General features: G+C 38.6%; 4 protein-coding genes across 7 annotated transcripts; 2 read left to right on the plus strand and 2 right to left on the minus strand.

Annotated features, from left to right (window-relative positions):
- Nucleotides 1-34: 34 nt before the first annotated feature.
- Nucleotides 35-3,898, plus strand: LOC106419956. The gene is made up of 11 exons (XM_022688252.2): nucleotides 35-815; nucleotides 917-983; nucleotides 1,059-1,213; nucleotides 1,299-1,365; nucleotides 1,451-1,622; nucleotides 1,708-1,801; nucleotides 1,915-2,009; nucleotides 2,104-2,181; nucleotides 2,277-3,535; nucleotides 3,639-3,705; nucleotides 3,784-3,898. The coding sequence occupies exons 1-9, from the start codon at nucleotides 672-674 to the stop codon at nucleotides 2,371-2,373; spliced, it is 969 nt and encodes a 322-aa protein (XP_022543973.2). The 5' UTR covers nucleotides 35-671; the 3' UTR covers nucleotides 2,374-3,535; nucleotides 3,639-3,705; nucleotides 3,784-3,898.
- A 2,075-nt stretch (nucleotides 3,899-5,973) lies between these two features.
- Nucleotides 5,974-11,897, plus strand: BNAA09G50160D. Of its 3 annotated transcripts, none has more exons than XM_013860980.3 (20): nucleotides 5,974-6,119; nucleotides 6,211-6,389; nucleotides 6,485-6,887; nucleotides 6,977-7,124; nucleotides 7,382-7,492; nucleotides 7,580-7,790; nucleotides 7,929-8,358; nucleotides 8,440-8,587; nucleotides 8,714-8,824; nucleotides 8,922-9,132; nucleotides 9,260-9,686; nucleotides 9,775-9,922; nucleotides 10,042-10,158; nucleotides 10,252-10,393; nucleotides 10,473-10,667; nucleotides 10,748-10,966; nucleotides 11,048-11,114; nucleotides 11,202-11,338; nucleotides 11,417-11,483; nucleotides 11,564-11,897. In XM_013860980.3, the coding sequence occupies exons 2-20, from the start codon at nucleotides 6,240-6,242 to the stop codon at nucleotides 11,728-11,730; spliced, it is 3,609 nt and encodes a 1,202-aa protein (XP_013716434.1). In that variant the 5' UTR covers nucleotides 5,974-6,119; nucleotides 6,211-6,239; the 3' UTR covers nucleotides 11,731-11,897. The 3 variants fall into 3 exon arrangements, 2 of the variants coding, with proteins under 2 accessions (XP_013716434.1, XP_048597907.1); XR_001283929.3 differs by having other exon boundaries at nucleotides 5,979-6,119; nucleotides 11,202-11,327; XM_048741950.1 differs by lacking the exon at nucleotides 5,974-6,119 and having other exon boundaries at nucleotides 6,138-6,389.
- Nucleotides 11,797-17,429, minus strand: LOC106420137 (ATPase family AAA domain-containing protein At1g05910). Its single transcript, XM_013860979.3, has 11 exons — nucleotides 17,252-17,429; nucleotides 16,651-16,926; nucleotides 16,280-16,381; nucleotides 14,341-16,191; nucleotides 14,074-14,262; nucleotides 13,771-13,907; nucleotides 13,446-13,688; nucleotides 13,024-13,210; nucleotides 12,869-12,934; nucleotides 12,520-12,769; nucleotides 11,797-12,418 (listed from the first exon to the last, which is right to left on the minus strand). Exons 2-11 carry the CDS (start codon nucleotides 16,876-16,878, stop codon nucleotides 12,009-12,011), a joined length of 3,663 nt encoding a protein of 1,220 aa, XP_013716433.1. The 5' UTR covers nucleotides 16,879-16,926; nucleotides 17,252-17,429; the 3' UTR covers nucleotides 11,797-12,008.
- Nucleotides 17,430-17,645: 216 nt separating this feature from the next.
- On the minus strand, nucleotides 17,646-20,315 carry LOC106419843 (endonuclease III homolog 2, chloroplastic). Of its 2 annotated transcripts, XM_013860684.3 has the most exons (11): nucleotides 20,118-20,315; nucleotides 19,942-20,039; nucleotides 19,732-19,795; nucleotides 19,352-19,426; nucleotides 19,129-19,247; nucleotides 18,924-18,990; nucleotides 18,742-18,833; nucleotides 18,522-18,659; nucleotides 18,328-18,432; nucleotides 18,153-18,236; nucleotides 17,646-18,040 (listed from the first exon to the last, which is right to left on the minus strand). In XM_013860684.3, exons 1-11 carry the CDS (start codon nucleotides 20,260-20,262, stop codon nucleotides 17,897-17,899), a joined length of 1,131 nt encoding a protein of 376 aa, XP_013716138.1. In that variant the 5' UTR covers nucleotides 20,263-20,315; the 3' UTR covers nucleotides 17,646-17,896. The 2 variants fall into 2 exon arrangements, with proteins under 2 accessions (XP_013716138.1, XP_048597908.1); XM_048741951.1 differs by lacking the exon at nucleotides 19,352-19,426.
- Nucleotides 20,316-20,559: the final 244 nt, after the last annotated feature.

Genomic DNA, 20,559 nt, shown 5'->3' on the forward strand with positions numbered 1-20,559 from the left:
AACAGAAGCTGTTTAAGGCTTCGAATGTTACAACCGTTCCGTCCCGCACTACAGTTAACAGTAACAAAAATTTCTACATATACTATATATCTATACGTTTTTATAATTGTTAAAACCGCACCGCAATTAAACCACTTGTTCTGCATCGCTCAAACCACTCTGCAGTTGTCTTCTTTGTTTTTATTTTTGTATTATTTTATGTGCAATAATGTGAAGTGTTGTTTTATTTGCGTGAGCATTAGTGTGTTTTGTTCTCTGTTGAAAGAACTTCAAAGAGCAAAAAAAAATCAGACTTTAGTAAATAATTAGATATCATAGCCTTTTCAGATTTTCAGCTTTAGACTGTTATGTCAAATCTCAAATCCAGATTCAAAGACTCCTATCAATTAATCACTTCAGAACTTTTTCAAATACCCTTAATTAAAGAGACATAAATTAGTAATTACAGTCAAATCATATGTAAACGATTGGCGCCTTTTCGAATTTCCATTATTCTCTAAACAAGAAAAATAAATCTGACCGTCACCTTCTCTTCTTATACTAGTTGGGTTTCCCTTCCCTTCCCTTTTCTTCTCTTCCTCACTCTCTCTCATTCGTTTCCATCGAAAAAACTTGAAGATTGTGTGAAAATGAGTGCTGTCTGACTCAAAGAGAAAGAGGTATCAAAGAAGATGAAACTTCATGGCATGCCAGATCCTGTTTCTTCTACTCACTCTGATGTAAACCCTGAGGAGCTACGGACTCTTCTTCTTTCAAGAGCAACATTACTCTCTGAGACTGCATTGAAAGTTCTTCTTTGCAAACGAGATAAGCTTGTAATAACTCTCGCTCTTGATCAAAGATACACATGTACTCTAAAAAAAAGTTCTTCTTCTAAAGGGTTGCTCTCTTCTTCTCTGTGAATGCATGCATGCAGACTCTTGAGCAGCGGTCCATAGAAGATGAGATTGCCAAATGCGATGAACGCATCAAGAACATCAAAGGTTCTTTCCCTCTTTTGCCCCAACTTTGTTTCTACATAAACTTGAATGCTTATCGTACGGATTATACATATATAGGTGATGTGGAGCTGCAACTAGAAACAATACTTGATAGCTGTAACGAGGCATACCCTAGGCGTGGCCTTCAAGAATCTCATGACAAGTCAGCATGTCAAAGCAACAAGAGGATGAAGCTCTGTGAACCTATTCCTTGTACCAAAAGCATGTGTCAGGTAAGTGTTTTGAGAAACTCTTGTGTCTTTGATCATTGCATGTTGAAATAAAAAAAAAATTCATTTTTCTCTTATTTTATTGCAGAAACTTGATGATCTTTGCGTCAAGAATAACTGGGTACTACCAAGCTACCATGTGTCTCTATCAGATGGTAAGTTTTTAAGATCACATAGCAAATACATATCCTTTACTAACACAACAACTTACATGTGGATGTTGTTGCTTTGTCCAAATAGGTGGGTTTGAAGCTGAAGTAAGAATAAAGGAGACTCAGTTCGCTTACAAAATTCGTGGAGAAGAAAAGTCAGATGCTGAGGAGGCTAGGGAATCTGCAGCGGCTTGCTTGCTAACCAAGTTACACCAGAACACAACAACAGCCAACGATGTTTTAACAAATGACCATTTGAGGTTCATGCAAAATCATTGTTGTGTTTTATCTGTTTTAGGCTTGTCAAAGATATATCTTAGCTAAGACTTTCATATTCGGTTGCAGATCTTCTTCTTCTGTTAAAGTAACGAATCCGAGTGCACCCAGCGAGGATCCATTCAAAATGGAGAAGCAGACTAGTCTTCCACTTCAAACAGCAGTTTTGTTACATATATCTCTCTCTCTCTCTCTCTATTTGTAGTCTAGTCTTGAGATTAATCTTACCACTTTTGGATTGCTGAGTTTGTGCTTTCATTGACATTTTTATATTAGGATCTCGCCGAGGACATATACGCAGCCTTGGAGAGGCTTCGTTCTGATATTGTCAAAGCATCCCCTCACGGTGTCATGTCATATCATATATTTGCGTAAGTTTTAAAAGTTGAAGCTGCTACCAGATCATTATCAATTTTGATCCATGCCCCCTACAAAATATTAATGCTCGTGTGTTTGTGGTGGCAGCAATCCAACGCTTCAGAGGATCAGCAAAAAGATTCCGAGAAACAAAGAGGAACTCCTCAAGATAGATGGCCTCGGGATGTAAGTTTTTTTTTTTGGCTTCCAGAAACTCTACTCAGTAATTATCAAAGCAATGATTTAAGAAAAATTATGTGTATCTTTAAACTTGTGTTCAGGGCTAAAGTAAAAAAGTACGGTGATAGGTTGTTGGAAACAATAGAATCAACGATCAATGAATACAACGTAACCAATAAAAAAGGCTTCATGGAGTAAAGTGTGGGCATGGAGAAAGCTTTATTTGGAGTTTGAAGGACAAAGATGTGTTAGGAACTGAGGCAAAGAGTAATTACCTCGGTGTAGTTGTGACCACTCTGAAACTTTAGTTTCAAAGACTTTGTAAACTTCTAAGGCCTACTAGGTAAACCTTAATGTTAAGTAGATCAGAAACTTGTTATTCAGTGTTTAGTTTTTCATGCATCATCTTTTTAAGTGGCTGTGTCCCAGTTCGGTATGGTTTAAACAAATCTGCATGGTAACAAAACCTACGTAATGATTTTAAATCGGATGCTTTAATCTGAACAATCTGTCGTCCAAGAACAGAAGCAGCTTAAAAGTCATGCAGAAACTTGAATTGTCTCTTTCGTTTTTCTTTGCTTTTTTTCATTTTGGCTGCATTACCATTGGTGTGAAGTATTGTTGATTGTTTTATTTACCGTCTCTTTTGTGAATAACCAGAACACAAACTGCATATGAATATGAGATTTTGGCAATTCACAAAAGATAAATTTTTTTAGAAAGCATTTGAATAATTTCTAAGAATTAGATAGACACTACATTTGTGATTTACTGTTGAACAATTTTTCACACGATTGTTCATTCACCAAAATATTTTATTTAGTTCTCTTGCTAATTAGTATTTTTTTTCTTTGTTCTGAACTTTTCTACGTTCAAAACAGTTTAAAACACACAATTATAGTGCCTTGTTTAATAGATATCATAGCCTTTTCAGGTTTTTGAGCTATAGGCTGTTATGTCAAAATCTTAAATTAGATTAAAAGACTCATATCTATCAATCACTTCAGGAATCTCTAAATAAAGATAAGATCAACCTACTGTACCAAGACTGGAACTCTCTAGATACCCTTTACAGAGATACAAAATTACAGTTAAACCAAAATGTAAACGATTACAGTTAGAGCCCTTTCGAATTTCCATTATTGTCTTAACAAGAAAAAAAAAGAAGAAGGAAAAAACACCCTTCTCTACTCACATAGAAAATAATACCAAGAAGATGAAGCTTAATAACATTCAAGCTCATGTTTCTTCTCCTCACTCTAATCTAAACCTTGAGGAGCTACAAACGACTATTCTTTCTAGGGCAAGATCACTTTCCGAGACTGCATTGAAAGTTCTTCTTTGGGAACGAGATAAGCTTGTAATAACTATAGACTTTGATCAAAGACACACATGTACTTAATTGATTGCTAATAGCATATCCGAAGCTTGCTCTCTTCTTCTTTGTGAATGCGTGCATGCAGACTCTTGAGCAGCGGTTCATAGAAGACGAGATTGCCAAATGCGATCAACGCATCAAGAACATCAAAGGTACTTTCCCTTTTTATTTTTGTGCTTCATTTCTACATGAACTTGAATGCTTATCGATCCCGGGGATTGTTTATATAGGTGATTGGAAGCTGCAACTAGAAACAATACTCAAGAGCTGTAACGAGGCATACCCGAGGGGTAGCCTTCAAAAATCTTATGACAAGTCAGCATGTCAAAGCAACAAGAGGCTGAAGCCCCTTCCTTCTACCAAAAGTATGTGTCGGGTAAGTTTTTGGTTAAACTGCTGAGTCTTTGGTCATTTCACTTTCAAATAAAAAAAAATTCGTTTCTTCTATATTATTACAGAAACTCGATGATATCTGTCTAGAGAATAACTGGGTACTACCAAGCTATCATGTGTCTCTTTCAGATGGTAAGGGTTTTAGATCATATATGGCAAGCTCCTTTACTAACATTGCAATTGAATTACATGTTGTTGCTTTGTTCAAAAAGGTGGATTTAAAGCTGAAGTAAGAATAAATGAGACTCAGTTCGCACACAGAATTTGTGGAGAGGCAAAGTCAGATGCTGAGGAAGCTAGGGAATCCGCAGCGGCTATCTTGCTTGCTAAATACGTTACACCAGAGCAAACCAACAGCCAACGATCTCGTACCAGAAGACCTTTCAGGTTCTTGCAAAATCATTGCTGTGTTTTATCTGTTTCAAGCTTGTTAAATATTGAACGTCACTAAAGAGTTGCATATGCAGATCCCCATCTTCAGTAAAAATATTGAAGCAGCCGAGTACACCCGGTGAAACCTCAGAAGAAGATCCATTAACATCATTTGCAATTGGAGATGTGGTATCTCTCTCCATCTCTCTTTGTAATCTAGTCTCATTTTTTCTGCTGAGATTATAATATTATGGCTCATTGATCTTTTTTGTATAGGATCTTACCACCAACTTGTTCTTAGCCTTGAGGAAGCTACGTTCACTTCTTGTCAAAGAATGCCCTGGTGGTGTCATGGGAACTTATATATTCACGTAAGTCTTGATAAAAAAAAAACTATTTGTTTGCTTATTTTTTATGAATTATCAATTTGATCCATGCACCTACAAAATACTTTGTGTGTTGTGGCGGCAGCAACCCAACGCTTCAGAAGATAAGCACCAAGATTCCGAGAAACAAAGAGGAACTCCTTGAGATAGAAGGCCTTGGGAAGTAAGTTATCTTTGCTTCCAGAAACTGTACTCAGTAATCATCGAGATAAGAACTCAAACGAGTTTGATTACATTCATGTGTTATACTGTTATTTTTAAACTTGCGTTCAGGGACAAAGTAAGTAGGTACGGTGATCGGTTGTTGGAAACAATAGAATCAACGATCAAGGAGTACTACGCAACCAATAAGAAAAGCTCCATGGAGTAAAGTATGGGCATGTAGAACGCTTTATTTTGAGTTTTGAATGACGAAAGATGGGTTGGACATACGTAATAATTACCTAGGTGAAGTTGTGACTAACTTCTAATAACTTTTTAGTAAACTTAAAAAGAAAAGCTTTTTGTAAACTTTTGCTTCACTTTTTGTAAACTTAAAAAAAACCTTAACGTTCAAACTGAACCTGATATAAATGTAAGGGAAAATAACAATCTCAAACTAAAACTGTAAACAAATAGTATGATATACAAAACAAAAAATTTTGTTTCAAAAAGATTTATTTTTATATTTTCAATGCATGGTTTATTAACTAATTGTACTAGTTAAATTTTTATTAGTTCAAAATTATGAAAAAAAAATAAACACAAAAAGTTATGCAAATTTAATGTGTTTTATTAAGATGTGTGAAATATCAATTATATAATTTTACGGAACAGAGTGAGTATAATTTGTTCTCATGTCTCTTATAAAATTACCAAGTATTAGTATAATCGTTTAGCATCAAATAAGTATCTGCTTACTCGTGTACGGGTTGGATCCATCCGACAAGGAAGATGAGAATCAGCAGCATTGGTGTTCCCACCACCACGTTCTTCAGTAAACAGTATCACCATTGATCTTCTCAGTTCTCAAGAAACGTAGTAAAGAGATTAAGACACTTGTCTTCTGAGTTCTGAAAGACACCCACTTAACTGAAGAAAGAGCAAATTATGTATACACTATCTGCAAAGAAAAAAAACTCCCTAAAATACCCTCCAAAGAGCCAAAATATTACAGTGAAACCAACCTCAGGGAAAACAAAAAGTATTGGCGCCTTTTCGAATTTCTTTCATTATTATTTACACAAAAACACAAAAACAAATGCTTTTTGTGTTAACACATGAAGTAGTCTTTATGAGCTTCTTCCTCTTTGCTCCTTGTTGTCTCTCTCTGCCTATAACTTACAAAGCTGACACTTTTTCTAAAGTTTTCTCATTTTCCAGAAACGGCAATTAGGGAAATTTCATTACAAAGCCTAAAAGGGTTTCCTTTTCCGGTAAAGTTTCACACTTTCTCTTCATTTCAATCGAAATTAACAAAAAAGATCTCAACTTTAACTTCTCTCCTCGCTACAAATTTTGATGCAGTGAACCTTTGACGCTTAGGGATTGAGATTATGGAGGAAGCAGACTGCTCTTTACCTGCTTGTCCGACAGAGGACGCCATTAGAGCTTTGTTAGAGAATTTAGTCGACCCTCTTCTTCCACTCAAACCTTCTCCAAGTGATGTTCCTTCCAAGGCTCTCCGTGAATCCGTGGCTAAACAGGTGAGTTCTAAAGTCCCTCTCTTGATGGACTTCAAAAATTTAGACATTTAAGACAATAAAGGTTGTGTCTTTATCTATCTTGGTGTTGATTTCAGGTTCATGCTGTTGTGCTGTTGTACAATTACTACCACAGAAGAGAGCATCCTCACCTAGAACGCTTGCCTTTTGAGTCGTTCCGTAGCTTGACTACTGTTATGAGGCCTGCCCTGCTGCCTCATTTCAAGGAATCTGGAGAAGATGGAGTTTTGGAGAAGGTTATTGTGGATGCATGTAGTTTATCCATGAGCTTGGACGAGTCTTCTGATTTTTCCACCTTGAAGAAATGGCCCATAAAGAAAGTTGCAGTCTTGTTGGTTGATTCCAAGAAGACTTGCTGTTATCTTCAGCACAGTTCAATCACACAAGGTGTGTGGTCACTACTTGAGAAACCCATTGAATGCCAGAGTGAAGAAGCCACTTTTCAAAAAGCTGCATTTGCTGCTGTTAAGGAGGCCACTGGTTAGTATTAGTATGAAAGATTAATCATATGGTTACTGTGGTTGCATTATTTATGAAAGTGGCTGAAGAAAATTTTGAATCTTTTTCAGGTATTGATCACAAAGACATTGTGATATTGGAGAGGCATTTGGTACACTCCTTGAGTGAAGAGAAGACAACGACCCAGTTTTACATAATGAAGTGTACTTCAGAAGATAATTTTCCAGGAGAGTTCCCTGTTGAAGAAGCACTTAACTGGTAAGTAGATTTTTGGCATTGTTAGGAAAGTTACATATTCATCTACGAAATTGATTTCAATATTTAAAGACTGACTCATAAGTTTGGCAAGATAGTCTCTTGAACTGGCTTTACTTCATTAATTGAGTGATTGGACAATTAAGTAGCATGCAAGGTCCTTTGTTTGAGAAACTTATAGATTCATATTTAAAGATTTGACTCAGATTATATAATTATCTTTCCTTATCAGTTTCTTTTGCTCTTGTCTTCATAAATAGCATGCAAGGTCCTTTGTTTGACAAGAGCTTCTCCGAATGGTCTACAAATTCCATAGTTGAATACTTTCATGTTCTTCCATATGCCAATCTTATAGCAGACTGGTTTTCAAGGTATATGTGCACCCTTTTGTCTTTACAAATTGTTATTCTTTGCATCAGTTCTGAGTTTGTTTTGCACCTCTCCTGATTCTTTTACAGGCGAGAAGACGCTGAGTTTGTGATAGAGAAAGAAGCAAAAGCTGTGTGTGATGAGATGGAAAGCAATGGAAAGGCAGATGAGTCTGATATTTGTACGACAGAGGATGCCGTTAGAGCTTTGTTAGAGAACTTAGTCGACCCTTTGCTTCCACTCAGACCTTCTCCAACTGATGTTCCTTCCATGGCTCTCAGGGAATCTGTGGCTAAACAGGTGGTTTCTAAAGTCCCTCTCTGTCTCTTGGTCGACTTCATGATCTCTAATTAGACGAAAATACAACAATGTTGTGTCTTTTAGACTTTCATTTTCTTTTGTTAACTTTCTGAGTTGGTGCAAATGGTGTTGATTCAGGTTCGTGCTGTTGTGGTTCTGTATAACTACTACCACAGAAGAGAGCATCCTCATCTTGAATGCTTGTCTTTTGAGACTTTCCGTAGCTTGACCACGGTTGTGAAGCCTGCTCTGCTGCCTCATTTTAAGGAATCTGGAGATGGAGTTGTATTTCTGGAGAAGGTTATTGTGGATGCATGCAGCTTATCCATGAGCTTAGTTGCGTCTTCAGATTTTTCCAGCTTGAAGAAGTGGCCCATAAAGAAAGTTTCAGTCCTGTTGGTTGACTCAAAGAAAACTTGCTGTTATCTTCAACACAGTTCCATCACACAAGGTGTGTGGTCACTGCTTGAAAAAGCCATTGAAAGAGAGAAAGCTGCTGCTGCTGAAGGCCAGAGCGAAGAGGCCATCTTTCAAAAAGTTGCATTTTCAGCTATTAGGGAGGCCACAGGTTAGTATGAAAGGTTAATCATATGGTTACTGTAGTTGCATTCTTGCTGGGAGATGCTTATTAGTATTGAATCTTTTTCAGGTATTAATCACAAAGATGTTGTGATATTGGAGAGGCATTTGGTACACTCCTTGAGTGAAGAGAAGACAACGGCCAAGTTTTACATAATGAAGTGCACCTCACAAGACAAATTTTCTGGAGAGTTCCCTGTGGGAGAAGCACTTAAATGGTAAGTAGATTTTGGCACTATAAAGAAACTGATTCATATTTAATAAATTTGGTTAGATATTATGTAAGTATAGAGAGGCATTGATATTTCCTAATCAGTTTCTTTTGCTCTTCTCTGCTTGAATAGCATGCAAGGTCCTTTGTTTGAGAAGAGCTTTTCTGAATGGTCTACCAATTCCATAGTGGAATACTTTCATGTTCTTCCTTATGCCAATCTAATAGCAGACTGGTTTTCCAGGTATAATTGCACCCTCTCGGCTTTACAAATTGTTATTCTTTGCATCAGTTTCTGAGTTTGTTTTGCACCTCTCTTGATTCTGTTTGTTCTTTTCCAGGCGAGAAGACGCTGAGTTTGTGATAGAGAAAGAAGTAGAAACTGTGTGTGATGAGATCGAAAGCAATGGAAAGGCAGATGAGTCTGATGTTTGTCACACAGGGGACGCCATTAGAGCTTTGTTAGAGAATTTAGTCGACCCTTTGCTTCCACCCAAACCTTCTCCAACTGATGTTCCTTCCAAGGCTGTGCGTGAAGCAGTGGCTAAACAGGTGAGTTCTAAAGTCCCTCTCACTCTCTTGGTGGACTTCAAAATCTCTAATTAGACATCTAAGACAACAATGTGGTGTCTTTTAGAGTTCTTGATTTATGTTTTTTTTGCAAATGGTGTTGATTCAGGTTCATGCTGTTGTGCTGCTGTACAATTATTACCACAGAAGAGAGCATCCTCATCTTGAGTGCTTGTCTTTTGACTCTTTCCGTAGTTTGACTACTGTTATGAGGCCTGCTCTCTTGCCCCATTTTACGGACTCTGGAGAAGATGGAGTTTTGGAACAAACTATATTTCTAGAGAAGGTTATTGTGGATGCATGCAGCTTATCCATGAGCTTGGATGCTTCTTCAGATTTTTCCAGCTTGAAGAAGTGGCCCATAAAGAAAGTTGCAGTCTTGTTAGTCGACTCAAAGAAGACTTGTTGTTATCTTCAACATAGTTCCATCACACAAGGTGTGTGGTCACTACTTGAGAAAGCTGCTGCTGCTGAAGGCCAGAATGAAGAGGCTATCTTTCAAAAAGTTGCATTTGCAGCTATTAAGGAGGCCACAGGTTAGTAAGAGAGAGAGGTTAACCATATGGTTACTTTGTAGTTGCATTCTTGGTGGAAGTTACTTAAACAGTTTTGAATTTTTTTCAGGTATTAATCACAAAGATGTTGTGATCTTGGAGAGGCATTTGGTACCCTCATTGAGTGAAGAGAAGACAACGGCCCAGTTTTACATAATGAAGTGCACTTCACAAGACAAATTTTCTGGAGAGTTCCCTGTGGAAGAAGCACTTAAATGGTAAGTAGATTTAAAGGAAGTTACAAATAAAATTGATTTCATATTTGTAAGATTTTGGCAAGATGGTCTCTATTGATCTTACTAATCAGCTTCCTTTGCTCTTCTCTGTATGAATATAGCATGCAAGGTCCTTTGTTTGAGAAGAGCTTCTCTGTCTCTGAATGGTCTACGAGTTTCGTAGTGGAATACTTCCACGTTCTTCCATATGCCAGTCTAATAACAGACTGGTTCTCCAGGTATATCTGAACCCTTTTGTCTTTACAACTTGCTATTCTTTGCATCAGTTCAGGAGCAGCATTGTTAATTGATTCTGTTTTTTCTTTTCCTAGGCGAAAAGACACTGAGTTCGTGATAGAGAAAGAAGCAGAAGCTGTATTTGATGAGAATGGAAAGGCAGATGAGTCTGATATTTTCGACACTCCTGGAAGAGGAGGAGATAATGCTACTTCAAAAAGGAGTAATGATACTAATGTATGTATTGGTAATTCTGATAACTGAGTTGAGGAAACTGGCTCTGCAGAAGAAAACTTAAACATTTAAAAAATTGCAGGCTAGAAATGATGCTTCACGTAGCAGTCCTAAAGCTAGAAAAAAAGTTGCTCCCAAGTTCTATTCTCGTAACTTGAGAGGAAGAACAGTTCCTGCAGTGGAACCCCAGGTTGAAACGGTAGTTGCGTTGAAGGCTAATAATGCAGATAATGAAATGAGTCCTTGTAAAGATAATGGAGAGAGAGGTGGTATGGAGGTGAAAGTCTAAAACCTACACTATTAATCAGACATTCTATGTTCTATCTAGTATTCTTCATCACCATTTTGCAAATGCAGGTTGGGTCTGGTTCAAATTATCAAAGAGAAAGAGATAACCAGAGGAAGAAAGCTGTTACTGACAAACTTAAGAGCATTCTTAAGCTTAATAATGCATCTCCTGTTTCTGCTCATGACTCTAACCTAAACCTTGAGGAGCTACAAACTACTCTTCTCTCTAGAGCATCATCACTCTCTGAGACTGCGTTGAAAGTTCTTCATTGCAAACGAGATAAGCTGGTAATAACTGTAGAATTTGATCAAAGATTAAAGAATTTAATAGCATATATTCTTATTTGCTCCCTTCTTACTTGGATCCAGACTCTTCAGCAGCGAGACATAGAAGACGAGATTGCTGAATGTGACAAACTCATCAAGAACGTCAAAGGTGTGTATATACTATCATACTTACCTTTCTGACGGAGTTTTTATTTTTGTATGAACTTTTGAATGCTTTATCATGGGTGTTGTATAGGTAACTGGGAGCTGCAACTAGAAACAATACTTGAGTGTTGTAATGAGGCATACCCGAGGCGTAGCCTTCAAGAATCTCAAAGCAACAAGAGAGTGAAGCTCTCTGAACCTCTTCCTTTTACCAAAAGTATGTGTCAGGTAAAAATTTTGGGTAACTCTTTAATCTTGATCACTTCAGGTTCAAATAAAAAGATTCATGTCCCTTATTTGTTGCAGAAACTCGATGATTTATGTCTGGAGAATAACTGGGTACTACCAACCTATCGTGTGTCTTCAACAGATGGTAATGATTTGAGCTCATATGTGAAATTCATGCTACTAATTCAAAATCTTTTGTGGATGTTGTTGCTTTGTCCAATACAGGTGGGTATGAAGCTGAAGTAAGAATAAAGGAGACTCGCTTTGCGCATACAATCTGTGGAGATGAAAAGTCTGATGCAGAGGAAGCTAGGGAATCTGCGGCAGCTTGCCTGCTACGTAGGTTACAACACAACACAAGACAACAGCCATCAACTTCTCGTCATGACTGAGTGAGATCCAAGAGAAACTCAAGAGGACCAAACTAACTTCCAACATGAGTAGAAAAAGGTTGTAAAGATCATTAAGTTCACAGCTTTTGGACCTGTTTTAGAAATTAAGTTGCAAGTTTAACTTTACAAGAAGATTCTACTGATGTACTACTTTTTTGTTCTTGCAACTTCTCCAGTCAGACAAAATCCGGATTTAAAAGTAAAAAAACTTTGGTTCCTTTTCATTCTTTTCTTACCAAATCTATAACCTAGTGAAACGATATGAGAAAAGATTAGCCTCAGAAATTCGCCTGAAGCTGGGCGAATTCCGATAAAAATCTCAAAATTGAATGCTTAGGGCTTTGATCATCATCACTAAGCCCTTTGTCCAAAGTCTCAAGAACACCCTTCATGATTCGAGTATAAACCCTCTCCATCTGCGGGATGCTGTAGTTTTCAGTACGCTCCATGAGCACTCCCTTCACAGATTCTATCCCGCTTGATATGTCTTGGTCTGGCTTCACTGAATCTCGGGAACAGTCACCACTCACTTCTTCCGCACAAGCCTCCTCCTCTTTCCTCGACGGCTGCTCGCTTTGATCTTCTTCATCACCATCTGCTGAACAAGGCGCTGGTGAGTTTGAATTGCCTGCTGCTTCCACAGATGTCATTTCTACGTCTGGATCTTGGTGTTTGTCTGCAGCAGAGTCTGTTCATCATAATATAAACACAAACAATTATTGTTCAATATCCAGCAACAAGTTTGATTCTTCACATGTAACCAACTATGCGTTTGCAGAGGCATGTTACCTGTACAGACAACATCAGCTGTTTTCTTGGGCTTTTTAAGACCTTCATAGTCTCGATCTATATTAACCTCTGGCTGCAGATTTCGAAGTCGGGCACTTGATCTAGTAACAGTCCCCATCTGCACCACAGGAGCTAAACCAAGGATAGATCCATTCAGGTCATCTGGTATCTGTGAAGGGCCACCTTGAGCTGCGATCTTATCGCAATATGTTAGCAATGCTGGGTCCATCTGCGACAGCATCCCAAGCACCTGAAACATATAGATAATTATGGCTTCAGAGAAAAGCTCTGAGGGATGATACGCCTGCAGAAAAGAAAAAAAATCATGGAAAGAGACTTGAAAACATACTACATCTCGAAGCTCATAGGCTCTACTGACAATTCTCGCTCCAGCATAATCATCTCCATTGTAAGCCTGGATAAATGAGATCAACATGAGACCAAACTTTCTTCCAAGGTTTTATAGCCAATTAAAAAGAGATGTGCTGTTAAATAGGGGTGCACCTTGGCATTTTTCACAATGAGATCAACATCTTGCAAGAACGGTGAACAAGTGAGGTACTGGCCAGCATCGACACGCTGCAGCAGAGTAGCCGTATCCATTGGATTTTGAATTATTGAGCGATAGTTTGGAGCATCCTCGTCAGTAACTGGGAAGTGGAATGCGCTGAATCTTTTATCATATAGTATCCTGCACAACAAAAATATCCCACAAGTTATAATATATATTAAAAAAACAGTAAAAAGATACAACTAAAACGCGCTCATCTGGAATATATCCAAGAAACCAACTGTGCTACCGCATAAGAATATAGATATAAAAAGAACATTTGAGACTTGTGCGCAGTAGGCCTTTCATAAGATTATGGGTCGAGCAGACACTTTGAATGGATGTTTTTTGAAAGTCAAGGCCAATGTACATTTACCTATTGCAAACATCCCTGAGACACATACGCAATCTTCGGAGGGCATGCTGCTCTGCTTCCACCTTGGCCTTTATTTCTGCGGGTTTTGGACCAGTAGGTTCTTTTACAACCTTGGGAAGTTCTGGAAGAGCTTGTGATCCATCAGGTTTGCCATTTAAGCCGGAAATGACTGAGAGAGCAGCTTCAATCAAACGGTCAAAGAACAAAGACCTGTCTTCGCTTGATGGTTTGTCCACAGTATAGCTGAATGCAAAGTTACACAGTCTAAGAAACTGAGTAGAAAACCACAAGCGTGAATGAACAACCAAAAGAATGAAAAAGTTACACTGATCGATTGTCAAATACTGGCTGGTCTTCAATGTCAGATAATTCACCATAAGATGTAGCAAGTAACAGTATGGGCAGATTTGATGGCAATTCTTCTAATAAAGTCAGAAATACAGCCCTAAGCTGTTCATGCGCCTGCAATCATCAGTAGCAAGAACATTAGACTGGCAACTTAAAACTCAAACCAGTTCCTGCTACAACCAGTAAGACAACAAAATGCATTATAGTAAGCAAACATGCAAACATTATCTCCCCAAGTAACTGCAGCAAAATGAATTTAGGTAGTAAGAAACACACTTACATTTTCCCACCAATTATTAAACATCGGTATGTAAAGTATTGAAGGTGTTGTTCTCCTAGCTTCAGTAAATATATGTACTAACGCCTCCTCCGGGGTCTTGGCACCAGGATCCGAAAGAAGAGATGGAAGTCCCAGAGAATGAATAGGAAACTTTTCTAGCTCATGTAGAATAGCAGGTCCAAGATGATCCTGTTGAGCCAACAAGTGAATTCAGTTCATAATAATAACGCCTTGTGAGGATAATCACAAGAAACGACAAGCAATTACCAGTCCAACTCCTTCACCACCAAGGAGCAGAAGGCGAGGACGATAAACGAGAGGAATTGCGGATCCAAATGAAAGCATTGACAGCTTGGTGAACTCTGATGACATGGCTGACGAGGGGAAAATATCTGATATTAAACTCATGGATTTGAGGAGGTGTGGTTGTAAACATGGCAATACAACCGGAGAGAGTGGTCTGGATTGTACGACAGACCCTCTATGGGCAGCAGGAGTTATAGCTGACATTGCCTCTACGAAGTGGCTTTTGTTAACCTTAACCAAACCAACATCTATGGCATATTTATCATCACTAGTATAAACTTGTGGATATTTCTCACGAAAAGCACGAATGGCAGCTTCAGTGCACAACGCTTTTAGATCAGCACCACAATACCCTACACAACTAGCAGCCAGTTCCTCTTTCAGTTCCCTAGTAGGAGGATTCTTCCATTTACGAGTGTGGATATCCAATATTTCAGCTCTTGCTTCGCAGCCTGGTAAAGAAAAAGTGAACTCTCGATCGAATCTACCAGGGCGACGTAATGCTCCATCTATTGCATCTACCCTGTTTGTTGCTCCAATTAGAACAACTTGACCACGTGAGTCAAGGCCATCCATCAGCGCCAGCAAAGTTGAAACAATAGAATTATGTATCTGTTCTTGTTTGCTAGATCTTACAGGAGCAAGACCATCAATTTCATCAAAAAAAATTATCGACGGCTGATTTCGCTGAGCCTCCTCAAAGAGTAGCTTTAGTTGTCTCTCAGCCTCGCCAACCCACTTGCTAAGGACATCAGCACCCTTCCGCATATAAAAGCTAACTTTCTGTCCAGCTTTTGAAGCAGCACATGCCAATGCTCGAGCAATCAGTGTTTTGCCAGTGCCTGGAGGACCACATAGCAATACTCCTCTGGGAGGAGTAATGTTGTAACTTGCAAAGAACTCTGGGTACAACAACGGAAAGAAAACCATTTCCTTCAAATCATTAATGTACTCGGACAGACCACCAATGTCGTCAAAATTTATATCCTCATTGATCTGCAGTGGCTGAATATCTGCACCGCCTTTAGAGCTTGGCCCAGCAGTCTGAACCCCGGAGGTTAATGCAGTTAAACCATCACTCTGGTGACCCCAACCAGAAGCTCCAACATTCAACCCCAATGAACTTGACCCGTGCATGTCCATACCCCCAAATAGCCAAGGTGGTCCAGATCTGTTTCCACCTCGAGCCCAGGGAATTGCAAGGCCCTGGTCCAATTCATCCACAAGAAGAGAATCATCTGAATCATCTGTTCTTGTAGAGCGGTGGCGCTTGTGAAGTCGAGACCCGCCTCTCCTGACATCCCTTCCAGCCCTGGTGCCTATGCCTTGATGCAACACTCTCCGAGGAGATCTAGGTTGTTGTTGCTTATTAAATTCTTCTGTAGGCATCCTACGCACTTCATCACGGTTTCGCAGATCATATCTCTTTCTTCCCTCCTGTTCTTCATCAACATCAACATCATCATCACCATCTTCTTCTTCTTCCTCCTCCTCATCTTCGCCATCACCCTCATCTTCTCCATTACCCTCGTCTTCACCCTCAACCTCGTTTTCGCCATCATCAGCATCATGGTCATCTAGTTCATTTCCATTCTCGGTTTCATCTTGGCCATCTTTCTCTTCTGATGAATCTCGATTGGCGCCAGATTCTGTTTTCAGTCGTTTATTAGCAAGTATCTTTGAACGACGAGGACGGAGGCCTTCACGTCGTGGTGCCGATTCAGCTTCCAATGTCTTTCTACTTTTTGAAGCTGAGAAATTTCGATGAACTCCATTATTGACCCTACTCCTCGAAGTTCGATATGCTGGACTCTGAAAAAAGATCAGAAACTTATTATCAAAAAGGATACCACAGTACTTACAGAAAAGGTTACATAATCAAAGAGGCAGATATCCTGACCATCATATCTTCATCCTCCGCTCCAGAACTGTCAGTATAGTCTTCAAGATTTACAGAAATTCTTCTCTTCCTCGTGGAACGTCGGAGGTCAGATGCATCTGGCTGCACGTCATTAGCAATGTTATCAACATTCTTGTTCAATCAGACTAATATAAATTGTATGGGTCAAAACCCCATTATTGTTGGACAGTAATGATCATCTTCTTCTGAATGTAAACATCATAGCGGCATAAATAATAGGCACCTCAACTAAACACTGTCATCTACTTAAAACTCCAAGGGAGGACAAATGCTCTAAATAACACTAAACTTAACAGCACTAACTCCTCTTTCCACTCATTCACTAAACTTAACAGCAATTTGATGCTTACCGCAGCATTTGATGCCCGTGCTGGCTTATTCCCTTTATGAAGCATCTTTGCAATCTGCGAAGCTGCCGTTCTCGTCTTTGTGTTCTTCCTTTTCCTATTATGCACCATGTTCGGTGAGTAGTAATAGCACGAACGACCATACAATCTAGGCCTCCTCCTAAGCCTATCACTGCTTCTAACAGGCTTAGCATCCGTCTCATCTCCTTGACTCGATCCCTTCGGAAGCATAAGGAAAACGCTAACTAACTCTGATTAACTATCTCCTCCTTCCATAAACTACAAAACACACACAAGATTCAAAAATCACATTTCAAATACACATGCAGTCACATAGATAAACCTCAGAAGGGACGTTACTAAACCTCAGAGCACTTACAACGAAAGTACCTAATCAAAAACCCTAGAATCTGGAAGCGATCAGTTCAATCTAATCTAACGATTATTCCGATAACGTAGAAGAGATTACTCCTTACGAACAGCTGTAACAGACTGTTTATCCGATTGCATTAGCTATAGAACTCAGAACGAGCTGAATCAATTACGATAATGCGAAAAATCGAGCGAGCCTAAGAGATTGATGATAACGTGGAGACGCGAGTACCTGAGGATTGGAGAAGGTGAGAAGAGAGGAAAGATCCCGAAAAGTGTCAGTGGAGAGAGACTGGAGAATTTTGCAGGTTCGTCTTCGTTTGCTCTTTTTTCTTTTCTTTTTCTTCGAGCGTTTTTTTTTTTCGGCTGCTGCTTTAATAAAAGTTTCTACAACGCTCTCTGTTTGGGCTTTGGAGTATCTATATCCCTGTCTTTCATAAGCCCGTGGATATTCTCTTAACGAGTTTGGATTATTTCGAAACTACTCCCCCAAATTTATCATATATCACAAATTGACCCCAAAACTTCAGTTTGTTCAGTTATATCATTTAAACACTAATAGCAATTAGCAGACCACAAGCAACAGCAAGTGATCGTAGCAAATCAAATTTTAGTGACCAATTATATCATCATAATAATTAAGCTCATTCATAATAATTAAGTATAAATATATATCATCACAGATTTACAATCTTCAGCAATCTCAGCCTCTTCTTAAGTATCCGATAATCGCTTAAGACTATTAGGGGATGCTCTTTGCTCTTCAATTTTCCATAAACTATACAATTTGTTTAAAACAATTTATCTTTTACAGAGGACTAATCACAAAGTAGTTTTGAAGTGATCAAGGAGGAGACTCCAGAGCCACAAAAGCAATTTAAACTTTCTTGCTTTTGATAGGTTTCTTCAGTTTGGATGATTTGCTTGGGGTCTCTTTGAAGGCAGAAGGGCAAAGCTCACTGATACTACAAACTCCGCAGCGTGGTCTTAGCGGTGTGCATATCTTTTGTCCGAAACCTACCTGTAAGTATGAGTTTCAGACCAAAAAATGGAGAAGTGGATTCAGTGGAGTTATACAAAGGACATGTTCATAATATTATGTTTCATGCATCTCTTAAAAGTTGGAATCTCACCAAAAGAAAGTTAATAGCGACCCATTCTTCCTTTGGAAGCCATTGTTGCAGAGCTACTCTAGTTTCCTCAGGGGAAGACGTTTTCTGGTGACAAAGAGCAAGACAAAACATGAATAGAATCTTTATCAAAGTGTTAAGAGCTAATATTTATCAAAGGATGATGTTTGAAAAGCACCTGTTTCGTTCCTGGTTTAGTCACCCAACCAAGCCTATTGCAAATGCGATGCACATGTGTGTCTACGCAGATCCCTTGAACATCATCCCATGCTATATGCAAAACCTATCGCAGGACATCACAAGAAACCTTTGAGAACTTTTTAAAACGTACATCTCTCTTACAAAACTGACTAGTATTTATAATTTTATTACCAGATGAGCAATCTTAGGACCGACTCCTGGAAGTGAGAGTAGCTCTTCCAAAGACCTTGGAATGTCACCGTTATATTTCATAAGACAAAGTTTCGCAACTTTCTTCACATTAGTTGCCTTTCTAGTATAGAACCCGACCTAAAAGTAAACGGCAAGTAAGTTTCATATCAAAATTAAGTAATAGAGGCCTTCAATAACAAGAAGTAATATAACAACATACAGGGTAAATCAATTCCCTAATGGTTGATTCATCGGCTTTATCAATGGCCTCAGGAGTGAGAAGGCCATTTAGACGAAGACGTTCTACTGCCGCTGCATATTTAGAAGTCAGATATACACTAGAGTGGTGAAAATTAAGCGTTCTCCCAACATGGGGCTAAGCAGTTCAAAGTGAAACCTCACCACCAGTTACGTGATCTTTAGTCTGACTTGAAAGTAGTGTTCCTATGAGAACATAAAATCTCCTTTCCTATAAATAATAAGAGATAAGGTGAGAATCAAAAGAAACAAGAAGGGCAAAGCCTATTTTTGAATTTATGAAAAGGGGAAACAATCCAACAGTCAGCTATAGCTCAATTACCAAATGAGAGTAAGTAAGATATTATACCTTGGGAGGTAAAAAGCTTCCGGTTCTATCACAATTAACAGGATCAACTGTTGCTTCTTCTGGAGATCTCATTTTTCGAATACCCTCGAGCACCTTTTCCCAGTTCTCAGGTGGTTTGCCTATTATACAATATAACATCTTAGGGAGGGACATCATATTTATTTCCTCATAAAGAATCCAAGATGCATGCCACTACGACTAGTATTATCTCGTGAAAGCCAACCTGCTGTTCTGATCGACGACGATGCGGATGTGCTAGCTTCTGTTGATTTTACATACGAGTTTAGTTTTGACTCCCCTGCAAAACCATTTCATACAATAACTTCTACTATCAGTTGGAGCGTAGCCACAACAAGTTTTTCGCTCAGACGCATCATCCCTACTCTTTTTTTTTAAACTCATCATCAACATTCATTTCACCAATAAACTGGATAAAAAGACTTGAACCACAAGACATTATACCACAAATACAAAGGGATGATCTAGTATTACCCTGAATCACTAGTTGGATTGGATCCAACGTTACCTAATCAAAGTCCCTTTGTATATATTAAGCCATTAAGACATCTAATGAGGAAATGTACTGTATACGCTAAGACTTACTAGGAGATACATTTGTCTTCTTGTACGAAAGATCTTCTATATCTGGTAATACTCCACACATCTCCTGCATCATTACATAAACAAATAGAAGAAAAAAAAGTGAAAGTTATAAAAGAAGCTTTCTCCAGATTACAAACCAAAATGGGTCAACGAATTGGCTATAAAGCTCTAAACTTTCAACATCTATCTTAGTATTTTGAAAATTGTTACTTTATGGCTACTGCTTGAATCCAAAACTTCTTGCTTTAGCCTTTTCCTCCTTAGAGGTGATACTCGAGTCTCAGACCCGGAAGCTCCATTGGCTGATTCTGATATTAAAACAAGCATTGGATTAAACAATCTACGCAATTCGATCAAAATAACAAAATTCACCATAAAAATCCAACCTGAATTGGAATTGGAATTGGAATTGGAATCGGAAGGAAGAGTTAGGGATTCTGCGGAGATGGATCGAGTAGAGTACATCCGGCGATTCATAGCACTAAAAGCTCGAGCGGAGGAGGTGAGAATCATAAGAGCTTTTACTTTCATTCAAATTCAAAATGACCATTTACAAACAAGCTAAAAGCTCCTCCTAAGAAAAGAAAAACTATTTATTTTGTAATTTTAATCATCCCTCAATGGACCAGTAATTTGATTGGGCCCATTTACTTTCCAAGCCTAATTACAAGTTTGATTGGGGCGATATTTGAATATGGGTTACAAATGATACCCAAATCAACGAATCAGAGAGTTTCGCGCCTTCTTACAAAAGGAAATAAAATTACTAAGAAAAAATATTAAATTTAGTAATTAGCTTATTGGGCGGAAAGTTCTGTTTAGGGCATG

This window comes from Brassica napus, chromosome A9 (assembly GCF_020379485.1).
Source record: "Brassica napus cultivar Da-Ae chromosome A9, Da-Ae, whole genome shotgun sequence".
NCBI lineage: Eukaryota > Viridiplantae > Streptophyta > Magnoliopsida > Brassicales > Brassicaceae > Brassica > Brassica napus.

Excerpts from the sequence above, each read along its gene's own strand:
- LOC106420137 (XM_013860979.3), bottom strand. The coding sequence starts at position 16,878 with ATGCTTCCGAAGGGATCGAGTCAAGGAGATGAGACGGATGCTAAGCCT. Across the intron at positions 16,192-16,279 it reads CGGAGGATGAAGATATGATG|AGTCCAGCATATCGAACTTC; the intron begins GTCAGGATATCT and ends ATCTTTTTTCAG. Across the intron at positions 13,689-13,770 it reads GTATTTGACAATCGATCAGT|CTATACTGTGGACAAACCAT; the intron begins GTAACTTTTTCA and ends CTTTGCATTCAG.
- LOC106419956 (XM_022688252.2), top strand. The coding sequence starts at position 672 with ATGAAACTTCATGGCATGCCAGATCCTGTTTCTTCTACTCACTCTGAT. Across the intron at positions 984-1,058 it reads ACGCATCAAGAACATCAAAG|GTGATGTGGAGCTGCAACTA; the intron begins GTTCTTTCCCTC and ends ATACATATATAG. Across the intron at positions 1,366-1,450 it reads CCATGTGTCTCTATCAGATG|GTGGGTTTGAAGCTGAAGTA; the intron begins GTAAGTTTTTAA and ends TTGTCCAAATAG.
- BNAA09G50160D (XM_013860980.3), top strand. The coding sequence starts at position 6,240 with ATGGAGGAAGCAGACTGCTCTTTACCTGCTTGTCCGACAGAGGACGCC. Across the intron at positions 10,159-10,251 it reads ATAACAGACTGGTTCTCCAG|GCGAAAAGACACTGAGTTCG; the intron begins GTATATCTGAAC and ends TTCTTTTCCTAG. Across the intron at positions 10,967-11,047 it reads ATTGCAAACGAGATAAGCTG|ACTCTTCAGCAGCGAGACAT; the intron begins GTAATAACTGTA and ends ACTTGGATCCAG.
- LOC106419843 (XM_013860684.3), bottom strand. The coding sequence starts at position 20,262 with ATGAAAGTAAAAGCTCTTATGATTCTCACCTCCTCCGCTCGAGCTTTT. Across the intron at positions 19,427-19,731 it reads GAAGACAAATGTATCTCCTA|GGGAGTCAAAACTAAACTCG; the intron begins GTAAGTCTTAGC and ends ATGGTTTTGCAG. Across the intron at positions 18,991-19,128 it reads GAAGCTTTTTACCTCCCAAG|GAAAGGAGATTTTATGTTCT; the intron begins GTATAATATCTT and ends TATTATTTATAG.